Consider the following 13,203-nt stretch of genomic DNA (forward strand, 5'->3'; position numbering starts at 1 on the left):
TCCAGTCAAGAGGTAGAATAGGCATTCTCTTTTCACAAGCGAACCCACTGGTGTTGCAGTCACAACAGGCCTACAGGTGTTTTATAATTCCCCCCAGAATAAAGGCTCCCTCCAGTTTGAGGACAAGTGGGATTTGATGCGCCCCATCGTTCTGAAACTGCTTCGCCAGGAGTCTGTCACCAAACAGCAGTGGTTTGACCTCTTCTCGTGAGTACAGCCCCATGTCATCCCTCATCCCTTGTGACCTTGCTGGTACAGCTCAGAATAAACATGCTCTGTAGTTTTGAGCACAGATCACAGACTGCTACAGTTCAAATCTTGGCTTCTTTTTCTTGTTTACGCTCTCACCTCCATTTGTGAGAAGTATGATTTTAATCTTATTTGGGAGAGTCATTTTCAGGTTTATCGGAATAAACCTGCAGCAGTGTTGAAATGGAAAGCTATGTTCTCGGCATAAAATGCTAATGTATTAATCAGGTCTCAAGAGGTGTTATTGGACATTTTAAACATGCCTGTTAGGTTAGGTTTTGTTTCAACAACTGATTGTTGAGGCTGTTCTTAAATCTCTGTATGAAAAGGAATCCTTTTCCTCAAACTCACCTCTGACTAGACTTCTCTAAGCAAGCAGTTTTGTTTTGCCATGTATGTGTATAGTAGGGGCATGTGTGGATTGATAGCGTGATCATTTGATTGTCCAGTTCCAATTTTAATCAGTTTATGTCATCTACCTCTTACAGAGACGTTCATGCGGTTTGTCTTTGGGATGATAAAGGTCCAGCAAAGATCCATCAGGCTCTCAAAGAAGATATTCTAGATTTTATCAAGCAAGCACAAGCAGTAAGTCAGTTTGTTTACCTCTGCCTGTTTTGTGGGGTGATTGCATTCAGCAAGGTAGAATGATGTCAGCTGTGAGATAAAGTCCCAGGAGGTAGAGGCAGTCATGGGGAGGTGAGTGGGTCCTGACATGAACAGTATTTATTTCTTTGTTTGTTTGTTTCATAGAGCAAGATACTTTATCAAAATTGTTCCACCAAAAAAGTTAATTACAGGATGTAAAATTTCAGGCATTGTACAGCATCTTGCAACAGATATTTAAGATATCTGGGAATTTTCTCTGAAGCAGTGAAGTCCCACTGATTCTCAGAACATTTACACCCCTTCAGATTGCTGAGGTCTCTTATCAAACAGGTCATATCATTAAAGGCTGAGAAACATGGAGTGGTGTGTGGAGTGGTATTATGCTGGACCTGAATGTACCCTCACAGATCCTGAATATACTCTTTTGCTGAACCTTAATTCTCTTTTACTGAACCTAATTTATCTACTGTGCTTGAGTTTACCTACGTTGAACATAAATTTTGTTGTGCTGAGTAGCAATTTAATATGCCAGCAATGAGCCTGAGTTGTCTGTGCTGAGCTTTAAACTGACCTCCCGCATCAGGTATGACTAAAGGGAAAAAAATACGGGAAGAAACCTAACACCACATACTGGGGATAGCTGTTAATGTGCTAAAAACAGCTATTCGATATATTGCAACGGCTATATCGCCCACCCTAACCACTGCTGAAACCTGACCCCTTTGCCGTTCTGAACTAAAATTTGCACAAGATTCACTCGAATTGTTTGGAACATAAATTTGCTCCCTTGACTTTAATGTAGCTGCTGACGTCCCGTTGGTTTCTCCCACACAGAGAGTGCTGAGTCACCAGGATGACACAGCCTTGCTCAAGGCCTACATTGTGGAGTGGAGGAAGTTCTTCACTCAGTGCGACATCCTGCCCAAGCCCTTCTGCCAGCTGGAGATTACCCTGATGGGAAAGCAGGGTAGCAACAAAAAGTCCAACGTGGAGGACAGCATCGTGAGGAAGGTGAGGAGGGCCAGAGTCCGACATGACGCCAGCAGGCATGGCATATAACACAGTATTAAAGAAGTGGTGTAAAGACTGATGTGTCAGGGCTCATAAGTAACGTTATCTCAGTTGGCAAGGTGCTCATCTCGAGTACAGGTTAATCCCTACAGCTCAGGTTCAGTCCTAGCCATGTCATCAGTCAACAATGGCCAGGAGCCCACAGAGGTGGAACAAACTGGCACTGGGGTAAGGATGGGTTTGTCAGCAGGGTCTTCTCTTGCTGCTTCTCTCAGCCACATTGTGAGTTGTCAGGCACCTGCCAGTTCCTCAGCTGACATCAGTGTAGTTGGGCCTATCTTCCACTGGGCAGTGTTACAGTGTTTAAAATGTCCGTTGGCTCCAGCAAGTGTATTAGAGGACTGTATTCATCTCGCTTCAGCTCTTCTCAGAACTGCCGAGGCTGTCACGGTGAGGCAAGCCTGATGTGCAACTGGTGATTCCAAAAAAGAGGGCTGCATAGAGGAGAAAAAGCAAAAAAGACTAACATGTCAGCAGGGTCGTTACTGAAGCTGAGTGTAGCAAGATTTTCCAGTGAGCCGGCATGGTGGATTTCACCTCTCTGTGTTGGACAGGACTGGCCCCAGATTTTGAATCCAGATTACTGACTGAACCGAAGCTGAAGCAGATGAGTCCTGTCACAATGAGAACATGGGGACGCACATCCTCTTGCAGTGAATGTCTGTTCTGATCAAGGCTCAGTTTCCCGGCGCATACGCGTGGCTCCTTGTGTAGAACAGTGGAGCTCTTTACTCATCCCTGTCCCGCACCAGGCTCCAAGGTCTTATGTCCCGTCCTGTCCATCCACAGCTCATGCTTGACACGTGGAATGAGTCAATATTCTCCAACATCAAGAACCGTCTGCAGGACAGCGCCATGAAGCTGGTCCATGCAGAGCGGCTCGGGGAGGCCTTCGACTCGCAGCTGGTCATCGGTGTGCGGGAGTCATACGGTGAGTCATACGCTGAGTTTGTCCCATGGTGGAGCTGTGGCACGGGTTCCAGCCCATTCATCTCATGGTTTGAGGTCATAGTGTTTTCTGTGATCCAGTCCCTTGTGCCTCACAAGGTTAGCTTGTATCTGGTGGCCTGAAGGAGCTATACATGAAAGCATAGCACAGCTGGGCTGGACCGAAGTTCCTCTATCCTGACCATGAATGCCATGTGTTTGTGTACCACTCCCACTGTTTCTGGCAATCAGTGTTACAGAGGTAGGGGGGTGTCAGAAATTCCCCTTCCATTCATCCAGTCTGGACACTCGCAGAAGCATCAGATGGTCACTGCCATACACACAATACTCACTTGTTTTACTCTGGTGTAAATATAACAGTGCAGGAACATTGTGAGAATGCTACTTTAATTTAGTGTGTAACACCCATCTCTCATTATTCATTATTTCCATCTCCACTGTTGTTAAGTTGCTGTTTGTAGTGGACAAGGTAAGTTACCTGAACTATAGAATGCTCTCCAGTGCTCAGATAAAAGGCGCTGTCTAATTCTCTCTTGTTCCCTCCAGTGAATCTGTGCTCCAATCCCGAGGACAAGCTGCAGATCTACAGAGATAACTTCGAGAAGGCATATCTGGACTCCACCGAGAGGTTTTATAGAACGCAAGCACCCTCGTATCTGCAGCAGAATGGCGTGCAGAACTATATGAAATATGTAAGTGATCATTCACCCCGTAGCTCAGTGGTAACAAAAGAGATTTCTCCTCAAGTGGAGCAAATAAAGGATCTGTCAAGCACTGTCTCTATGCTGGATACTTACTGTAGTTCATCATTCCCCTGTATACATGGTTGTCTAGGGCCTCATTCTGTTTTACATGTTTGTACGGTGCTTCCTTCTGTTGTATGCATGATTGTGTAGTGCTTTGTTTTCTTTGTGTGTTTCAGTCTCTTGTTTGTGTAATGCTTCCTTCACTTATGTAGTTTTTTTTTGCACTTCCTCTTCTTTTGTTTCTCTTTGTGTGGTGTGGTCGTTCTGTTAGGTGTATTGAGAGATCTGATACCTTGTGTCTCTGTGCAGTGTCTCACTACTGTGTGTTTTTTCTTGCAGGCAGACGCTAAGTTAAGGGAAGAGGAGAAACGTGCACTTCGTTATTTAGAGACCAGACGTGAATGTAACTCTGTACAAGCAGTGAGTGTAATTAGTTCATGTCTGATGTTGTAATAATTGACTTTTTAGGCCTGGTAATGCCTCAGTGTACCTCCTTTGAGACACAAAAGCATCCACTAGTGTCAAAACCAGTTAAGCTTTTTTTAATGAAAGACAAATATTTTGGATGGGTTTGCGATGAAAATGTTACTTGCAGTCCACTCATGGTGTCCTTCGTTGTGTTTTTCAGCTTATGGAATGTTGTGTAAATGCTCTTGTGACGTCTTTCAAAGAGACAATCCTGGCGGAATGCCCAGGCATGATCAAGCGAAACGAGACTGAGAGTGAGTACGGCAGGAGCGCTAGTGCTGCTGACTCAGTGAGCTCAGGTTCGAACACAAACACTCAAGATCAAGTTTTTTTTTTTTTCCCTTCACAAATGTTTTGTGCTTATGATGAATTTTTGTGCTAACTGAATGCTAAACCCAGGGTAAGCAGTTCAGGTCTCTGGGGACAGGGTGTGGTTTGGACATTAATTCCATTATATTATGTACATGCTTAGCAGATACCCTGATATAGCTTGTACTGGGCCTGCATAGGTTCGTTTAGATATTGCTAATTTAGTATGCCTCAGGATGGTGGGTGTTTACTGGAGCAATTCAAGTGAAGTGCCTTGCTCAGGGGCACAACAGCAATGCCCACCTTGTCTTTAAACCTTGACTTCTCATTTCAAGGCTACAAGTCCATCTACCATTAGATCACATTGCAGCTCTGTTCCAACCCTGACTGAGCCTTCATTGGAATCAGGAATGAAGTCACGTTTGGGTTTTAGGAATGAATTAGGTATCAATGAAACTCCAATTACTCTGGCCCTTTAGAGCAAGAACTGCCTACCCATGCTCAAAGCCCCATTTGATGCTGCCATCATGACATATTGCACCATCTGTGTCTTTCTGAATAGTATGTTTTGAATAGATACATGTTTGTTAAATTGTGAAACTGATCCAGTCAATGAGTATCAGCCATAATATAATATGGAAGTCATTTAGGGTATTTAATGAAAAAAAGCCAATAATAATACTAAATCTCATCTCTCCTCATACAACAATTGCAGCTCAAAGTGCTTTACAAATAAAAAGACAAATACAAATTGTGCACTGCAGAGAATACCTCAATTGCAAAATGTATGTATAGGCAATAAATACAACCATTAAAAGCAACGGCAACCCTAATCACTGATCCAGGATCGGCTAACCGTAACCATTATGTGGGGAAAAAAGCTGAAGTGCTTAGGGGCACTTTCTACTTATATCAGATGGCAGATCATCCACCCTGATACTGCCCATCTGTTTCTTTTTTCAGAGAATACCCTAGATTACTTTAATATCAAGCTCAAAAAGGTCTCCAAGGCATTTGGTCGTGTCTTAGTGCGCTTAAACAGTTGGGCTGCATTAAGACTTACCACCTATGTATGGTGTGCATTTCACTGTTAACCATATGCAGTGTGTGTGTTGTCACTTTGTGAGCAGCGCATGCTTTCGCTGTTCATCTTGTGTGACTCTGTTCATGCCCTTCACAGAGCTGCACCTCATGTTCTCGCTCATGGACAAAGTTCCGAGTGGCATCGAGCCCATGCTGAAGGACCTGGAGGACCACATCATGAACGCAGGACTGGCGGACATGGTGGCCTCGGCTGAGACCATCACTACTGTGAGTAATGTGGAGTGAGGCAGGGGGTACGTGTAGAGTGAGTGTGTGTGTGTGTGTGTGTGTGTGTCTGTTGGGGTGGGGGGGGGGGGGTAGGTGTCATGGCGGGAGGGGCTCAGGGGAGTTATGCCAGGGTGGCTTGGATCATGCATGCAGAGGGGGCGCTCACATGGTCGCAGTGACCCAATGTTTATTTAACACTGCCCTCAGGAAGATGACATCTGCACAAGCGCTATGAGCCGCCAGTACCGTTTAAGGTTGAAAAAAAAACCCTCGTAGAAAATGAGCTGCGTATCGGACAGATTTTCAGAGTGGCTTTCCCAAAGTGTGTGGAGCAGCTGTGAGCTCAGTGCTGTCTGGCCCCAGTTCGCATTGCTCACGCTGTTGCTGTTTCTCGGCACATCTGCAGGACTCGGAGAAATACGTTGAGCAGCTCCTCACTCTCTTCAATCGCTTCAGCAAACTGGTGAAGGAGGCGTTTCAGGATGACCCGCGCTTCCTGACAGCCAGAGACAAGGTGAGTCCGTACCGGCCAACATGTAACATATTCTTAATGTTTTTTGTACACCGTTGGTGAGTTATCATATTACTCGTCAGCATACGGTTGGGAATGTTGGCAGGGATATCTTTTTTTAATACCGCAGCCAACAGCGTCAGCTCTGATCTGATGACTGAGGGTGACCTACAGCACATTCTGAACTGTCTAAATGTTGACGGGACGAATCTCTCTGTTGCCAGGCATACAAAGCTGTCGTGAATGACGCCACAATATTCAAGTTGGAGCTCCCGCTAAAGCAGAAAGGGTGAGATCAACTGCTTTAGTGTTGTGTCTTCACTGTATCCTCAGATAATCGTATGTCAGTATTAAGGATTCATTTTCTCATCATTAGAAAACATGAGGACATGTTTGCTCAATGCCAAGAGACCCCGTATATATGCATGAATGTATATGAAAGTATTGACCTCTGGAAAATGTGTTAAATTACGTTTTTTGCCAGATTAGAGAATTTAGTTGATGGACAGTACTCTGAAATGTTACCGTGTAGTAGCAGTTGTTACGGTGCAAGTTTGCTGTCACCGCTAATCAAGCTAGTTGACTAGCACTCCCATACTCCAAAACAGATGTGAATAGGAGAACAGGTGTTAGTGCATTGGCTGGCCATGCAGCAATATGCTGATGCATGTGTGTGTGTTTGTGTGGAGCAGGGATGGGCAACTGTAGTCCTAGAATGCTGGAGTCTTGCTTCTTTAGAGTTACTTTTAGCCAATGGATTTACACCTGTAACACCAAGTGAGGTGACCTCCATTCCAAACATGACTTCAAGTAGACAACTGGTGGGAAATGAGGAAAAAACGAGAACACAAAGAAATCCACAGGTATCTGGTCTACACGAGCTCATAGGAGCTGTTGATTGGACAGGACCTTGTATCACTTGTTCTTCCAGGTGTCAAGTGACTTCAGGTAAGGAATCTCTGCAACTCCAAGGGTTGTGGATCTCTAGGAGCGGGAAAGGTCATTGATCATGCAAGTGTGCAGAGTGTGTGTGGTGTGTGAGTGTGTGCAGTCTGCAATGTGGTGGTGACTGACTGCTTTTTTGCCCCCATGCAGGGTGGGACTGAAGACACAGCCAGAGTCCAAGTGTCCAGAGCTGCTAGCTAACTATTGTGACATGCTGCTGAGGAAGACTCCACTGAGTAAGAAACTCACCTCAGAGGAGATCGAAGCAAAGCTGAAAGAGGTGGTAAGTGCCATGCGCTGAATTTATCTTGGCTTTTTACTGACGAGGAGTTGCACTCTCTGCCATAGTCAGACCTTTTGTAAAATCCATTGTTTGTTTCCAAGGTTTCATTAAGGGTCATCTTCTGTGTATCAGTAGGATTTTGTCATGATTTTATTTTAGCACACACAAATTTGTCTGTACTCCAGTACTAATCCAAATCCTTTTTCTTTGTATTGTCCTGCAGTAGTTGCTGGTGCTTAAATAAGCACAGAACAAAGAATTAAGAATAAATAATTATAATATTATTTATTCTTAATTCTTTGTTCTGTGCTTATTTAAGCACCAGCAACTACTGCAGGACAATACAAAGAAAAAGGATTTGGATTAGTACTGGAGTACAGACAAATTTGTGTGTGCTAAAATAAAATCATGACAAAATCCTACTGATACACAGAAGATGACCCTTAATGAAACCTTGGAAACAAACAATGGATTTTACAAAAGGTCTGACTATGGCAGAGAGTGCAACTCCTCGTCAGTAAAAAGCCAAGATAAATTCAGCGCATGGCACTTACCACCTCTTTCAGCTTTGCTTCGATCTCCTCTGAGGTGAGTTTCTTACTCAGTGGAGTCTTCCTCAGCAGCATGTCACAATAGTTAGCTAGCAGCTCTGGACACTTGGACTCTGGCTGTGTCTTCAGTCCCACCCTGCATGGGGGCAAAAAAGCAGTCAGTCACCACCACATTGCAGACTGCACACACTCACACACCACACACACTCTGCACACTTGCATGATCAATGACCTTTCCCGCTCCTAGAGATCCACAACCCTTGGAGTTGCAGAGATTCCTTACCTGAAGTCACTTGACACCTGGAAGAACAAGTGATACAAGGTCCTGTCCAATCAACAGCTCCTATGAGCTCTGTAGACCAGATACCTGTGGATTTCTTTGTGTTCTCGTTTTTTCCTCATTTCCCACCAGTTGTCTACTTGAAGTCATGTTTGGAATGGAGGTCACCTCACTTGGTGTTACAGGTGTAAATCCATTGGCTAAAAGTAACTCTAAAGAAGCAAGACTCCAGCATTCTAGGACTACAGTTGCCCATCCCTGCTCCACACAAACACACACACATGCATCAGCATATTGCTGCATGGCCAGCCAATGCACTAACACCTGTTCTCCTATTCACATCTGTTTTGGAGTATGGGAGTGCTAGTCAACTAGCTTGATTAGCGGTGACAGCAAACTTGCACCGTAACAACTGCTACTACACGGTAACATTTCAGAGTACTGTCCATCAACTAAATTCTCTAATCTGGCAAAAAACGTAATTTAACACATTTTCCAGAGGTCAATACTTTCATATACATTCATGCATATATACGGGGTCTCTTGGCATTGAGCAAACATGTCCTCATGTTTTCTAATGATGAGAAAATGAATCCTTAATACTGACATACGATTATCTGAGGATACAGTGAAGACACAACACTAAAGCAGTTGATCTCACCCTTTCTGCTTTAGCGGGAGCTCCAACTTGAATATTGTGGCGTCATTCACGACAGCTTTGTATGCCTGGCAACAGAGAGATTCGTCCCGTCAACATTTAGACAGTTCAGAATGTGCTGTAGGTCACCCTCAGTCATCAGATCAGAGCTGACGCTGTTGGCTGCGGTATTAAAAAAAGATATCCCTGCCAACATTCCCAACCGTATGCTGACGAGTAATATGATAACTCACCAACGGTGTACAAAAAACATTAAGAATATGTTACATGTTGGCCGGTACGGACTCACCTTGTCTCTGGCTGTCAGGAAGCGCGGGTCATCCTGAAACGCCTCCTTCACCAGTTTGCTGAAGCGATTGAAGAGAGTGAGGAGCTGCTCAACGTATTTCTCCGAGTCCTGCAGATGTGCCGAGAAACAGCAACAGCGTGAGCAATGCGAACTGGGGCCAGACAGCACTGAGCTCACAGCTGCTCCACACACTTTGGGAAAGCCACTCTGAAAATCGGTCCGATACGCAGCTCATTTTCTACGAGGGTTTTTTTTTCAACCTTAAACGGTACTGGCGGCTCATAGCGCTTGTGCAGATGTCATCTTCCTGAGGGCAGTGTTAAATAAACATTGGGTCACTGCGACCATGTGAGCGCCCCCTCTGCATGCATGATCCAAGCCACCCTGGCATAACTCCCCTGAGCCCCTCCCCCCCCATGACACCTACCCCCCCCCCCCACCCCAACAGACACACACACACACACACACACACACTCACTCTACACGTACCCCCTGCCTCACTCCACATTACTCACAGTAGTGATGGTCTCAGCGAGGCCACCATGTCCGCCAGTCCTGCGTTCATGATGTGGTCCTCCAGGTCCTTCAGCAATGGGCTCGATGCCACTCGGAACTTTGTCCATGAGCGAGAACATGAGGTGCAGCTCTGTGAAGGGCATGAACAGAGTCACACAAGATGAACAGCGAAAGCATGCGCTGCTCACAAAGTGACAACACACACACTGCATATGGTTAACAGTGAAATGCACACCATACATAGGTGGTAAGTCCTTATGCAGCCCAACTGTTTAAGCGCACTAAGACACGACCAAATGCCTTGGAGACCTTTTTGAGCTTGATATTAAAGTAATCTAGGGTATTCTCTGAAAAAAGAAACAGATGGGCAGTATCAGGGTGGATGATCTGCCATCTGATATAAGTAGAAAGTGCCCTAAGCACTTCAGCTTTTTCCCCACATAATGGTTACGGTTAGCCGATCCTGGATCAGTGATTAGGGTTGCCGTTGCTTTTAATGGTTGTATTTATTGCCTATACATACATTTTGCAATTGAGGTATTCTCTGCAGTGCACAATTTGTATTTGTCTTTTTTATTTGTAAAGCACTTTGAGCTGCAATTGTTGTATGAGGAGAGATGAGATTTAGTATTATTATTGGCTTTTTTTCATTAAATACCCTAAATGACTTCCATATTATATTATGGCTGATACTCATTGACTGGATCAGTTTCACAATTTAACAAACATGTATCTATTCAAAACATACTATTCAGAAAGACACAGATGGTGCAATATGTCATGATGGCAGCATCAAATGGGGCTTTGAGCGTGGGTAGGCAGTTCTTGCTCTAAAGGGCCAGAGTAATTGGAGTTTCACTGACACCTAATTCATTCCTAAAACCCAAACGTGACTTCATTCCTGATTCCAATGAAGGCTCAGTCAGGGTTGGAACAGAGCTGCAATGTGATCTAATGGTAGATGGACTTGTAGCCTTGAAATGAGAAGTCAAGGTTTAAAGACAAGGTGGGCATTGCTGTTGTGCCCCTGAGCAAGGCACTTCACTTGAATTGCTCCAGTAAACACCCACCATACTGAGGCATACTAAATTAGCAATATCTAAACGAACCTATGCAGGCCCAGTACAAGCTATATCAGGGTATCTGCTAAGCATGTACATAATAAAACGGAATTAATGTCCAAACCACACCCTGTCTCCAGAGACCAGAACTGCTTACCCTGGGTTTAGCATTCAGTTAGCACAAAAATTCATCATAAGCACAAAACATTTGTGAAGGGAAAAAAAAAAAAACTTGATCTTGAGTGTTTGTGTTCGAACCTGAGCTCACTGAGTCAGCAGCACTAGCGCTCCTGCCGTACTCACTCTCAGTCTCGTTTCGCTTGATCATGCCTGGGCATTCCGCCAGGATTGTCTCTTTGAAAGACGTCACAAGAGCATTTACACAACATTCCATAAGCTGAAAAACACAACGAAGGACACCATGAGTGGACTGCAAGTAACATTTTCATCGCAAACCCATCCAAAATATTTGTCTTTCATTAAAAAAAGCTTAACTGGTTTTGACACTAGTGGATGCTTTTGTGTCTCAAAGGAGGTACACTGAGGCATTACCAGGCCTAAAAAGTCAATTATTACAACATCAGACATGAACTAATTACACTCACTGCTTGTACAGAGTTACATTCACGTCTGGTCTCTAAATAACGAAGTGCACGTTTCTCCTCTTCCCTTAACTTAGCGTCTGCCTGCAAGAAAAACACACAGTAGTGAGACACTGCACAGAGACACAAGGTATCAGATCTCTCAATACACCTAACAGAACGACACACCACACAAAGAGAAACAAAAGAAGAGGAAGTGCAAAAAAAAAAACTACATAAGTGAAGGAAGCATTACACAAACAAGAGACTGAAACACACAAAAGAAAACAAAGCACTACACAATCATGCATACAACAGAAGGAAGCACCGTACAAACATGTAAAACAGAATGAGGCCCTAGACAACCATGTATACAGGGGAATGATGAACTACAGTAAGTATCCAGCATAGAGACAGTGCTTGACAGATCCTTTATTTGCTCCACTTGAGGAGAAATCTCTTTTGTTACCACTGAGCTACGGGGTGAACGATCACTTACATATTTCATATAGTTCTGCACGCCATTCTGCTGCAGATACGAGGGTGCTTGCGTTCTATAAAACCTCTCGGTGGAGTCCAGATATGCCTTCTCGAAGTTATCTCTGTAGATCTGCAGCTTGTCCTCGGGATTGGAGCACAGATTCACTGGAGGGAACAAGAGAGAATTAGACAGCGCCTTTTATCTGAGCACTGGAGAGCATTCTATAGTTCAGGTAACTTACCTTGTCCACTACAAACAGCAACTTAACAACAGTGGAGATGGAAATAATGAATAATGAGAGATGGGTGTTACACACTAAATTAAAGTAGCATTCTCACAATGTTCCTGCACTGTTATATTTACACCAGAGTAAAACAAGTGAGTATTGTGTGTATGGCAGTGACCATCTGATGCTTCTGCGAGTGTCCAGACTGGATGAATGGAAGGGGAATTTCTGACACCCCCCTACCTCTGTAACACTGATTGCCAGAAACAGTGGGAGTGGTACACAAACACATGGCATTCATGGTCAGGATAGAGGAACTTCGGTCCAGCCCAGCTGTGCTATGCTTTCATGTATAGCTCCTTCAGGCCACCAGATACAAGCTAACCTTGTGAGGCACAAGGGACTGGATCACAGAAAACACTATGACCTCAAACCATGAGATGAATGGGCTGGAACCCGTGCCACAGCTCCACCATGGGACAAACTCAGCGTATGACTCACCGTATGACTCCCGCACACCGATGACCAGCTGCGAGTCGAAGGCCTCCCCGAGCCGCTCTGCATGGACCAGCTTCATGGCGCTGTCCTGCAGACGGTTCTTGATGTTGGAGAATATTGACTCATTCCACGTGTCAAGCATGAGCTGTGGATGGACAGGACGGGACATAAGACCTTGGAGCCTGGTGCGGGACAGGGATGAGTAAAGAGCTCCACTGTTCTACACAAGGAGCCACGCGTATGCGCCGGGAACTGAGCCTTGATCAGAACAGACATTCACTGCAAGAGGATGTGCGTCCCCATGTTCTCATTGTGACAGGACTCATCTGCTTCAGCTTCGGTTCAGTCAGTAATCTGGATTCAAAATCTGGGGCCAGTCCTGTCCAACACAGAGAGGTGAAATCCACCATGCCGGCTCACTGGAAAATCTTGCTACACTCAGCTTCAGTAACGACCCTGCTGACATGTTAGTCTTTTTTGCTTTTTCTCCTCTATGCAGCCCTCTTTTTTGGAATCACCAGTTGCACATCAGGCTTGCCTCACCGTGACAGCCTCGGCAGTTCTGAGAAGAGCTGAAGCGAGATGAATACAGTCCTCTAATACACTTGCTGG

The 13,203-nt window shown here is 44.8% G+C and overlaps 1 protein-coding gene across 2 annotated transcripts in view; it reads left to right on the forward strand.

The window, feature by feature from the left end:
- LOC118774094 (cullin-5-like) overlaps positions 1-13,203 on the forward strand; it is a 38,659-nt gene that overhangs the window by 2,014 nt on the left and 23,442 nt on the right. The window contains exons 2-12 of one of the 2 annotated variants that reach the window (XM_036523223.1): positions 98-207; positions 738-837; positions 1,693-1,869; positions 2,719-2,860; positions 3,424-3,569; positions 3,963-4,043; positions 4,252-4,390; positions 5,581-5,711; positions 6,118-6,225; positions 6,447-6,511; positions 7,318-7,450. In XM_036523223.1, the coding sequence (XP_036379116.1) occupies positions 98-207; positions 738-837; positions 1,693-1,869; positions 2,719-2,860; positions 3,424-3,569; positions 3,963-4,043; positions 4,252-4,390; positions 5,581-5,711; positions 6,118-6,225; positions 6,447-6,511; positions 7,318-7,450 (1,332 nt within the window). The remainder of the gene's footprint in view (positions 1-97; positions 208-737; positions 838-1,692; positions 1,870-2,718; positions 2,861-3,423; positions 3,570-3,962; positions 4,044-4,251; positions 4,391-5,580; positions 5,712-6,117; positions 6,226-6,446; positions 6,512-7,317; positions 7,451-13,203) is intronic. The other variant, XM_036523224.1, reaches the window with a different exon arrangement.

This window comes from Megalops cyprinoides, chromosome 3, assembly GCF_013368585.1.
Source record: "Megalops cyprinoides isolate fMegCyp1 chromosome 3, fMegCyp1.pri, whole genome shotgun sequence".
In the NCBI taxonomy this organism is placed as follows: Eukaryota; Metazoa; Chordata; class Actinopteri; order Elopiformes; family Megalopidae; genus Megalops; species Megalops cyprinoides.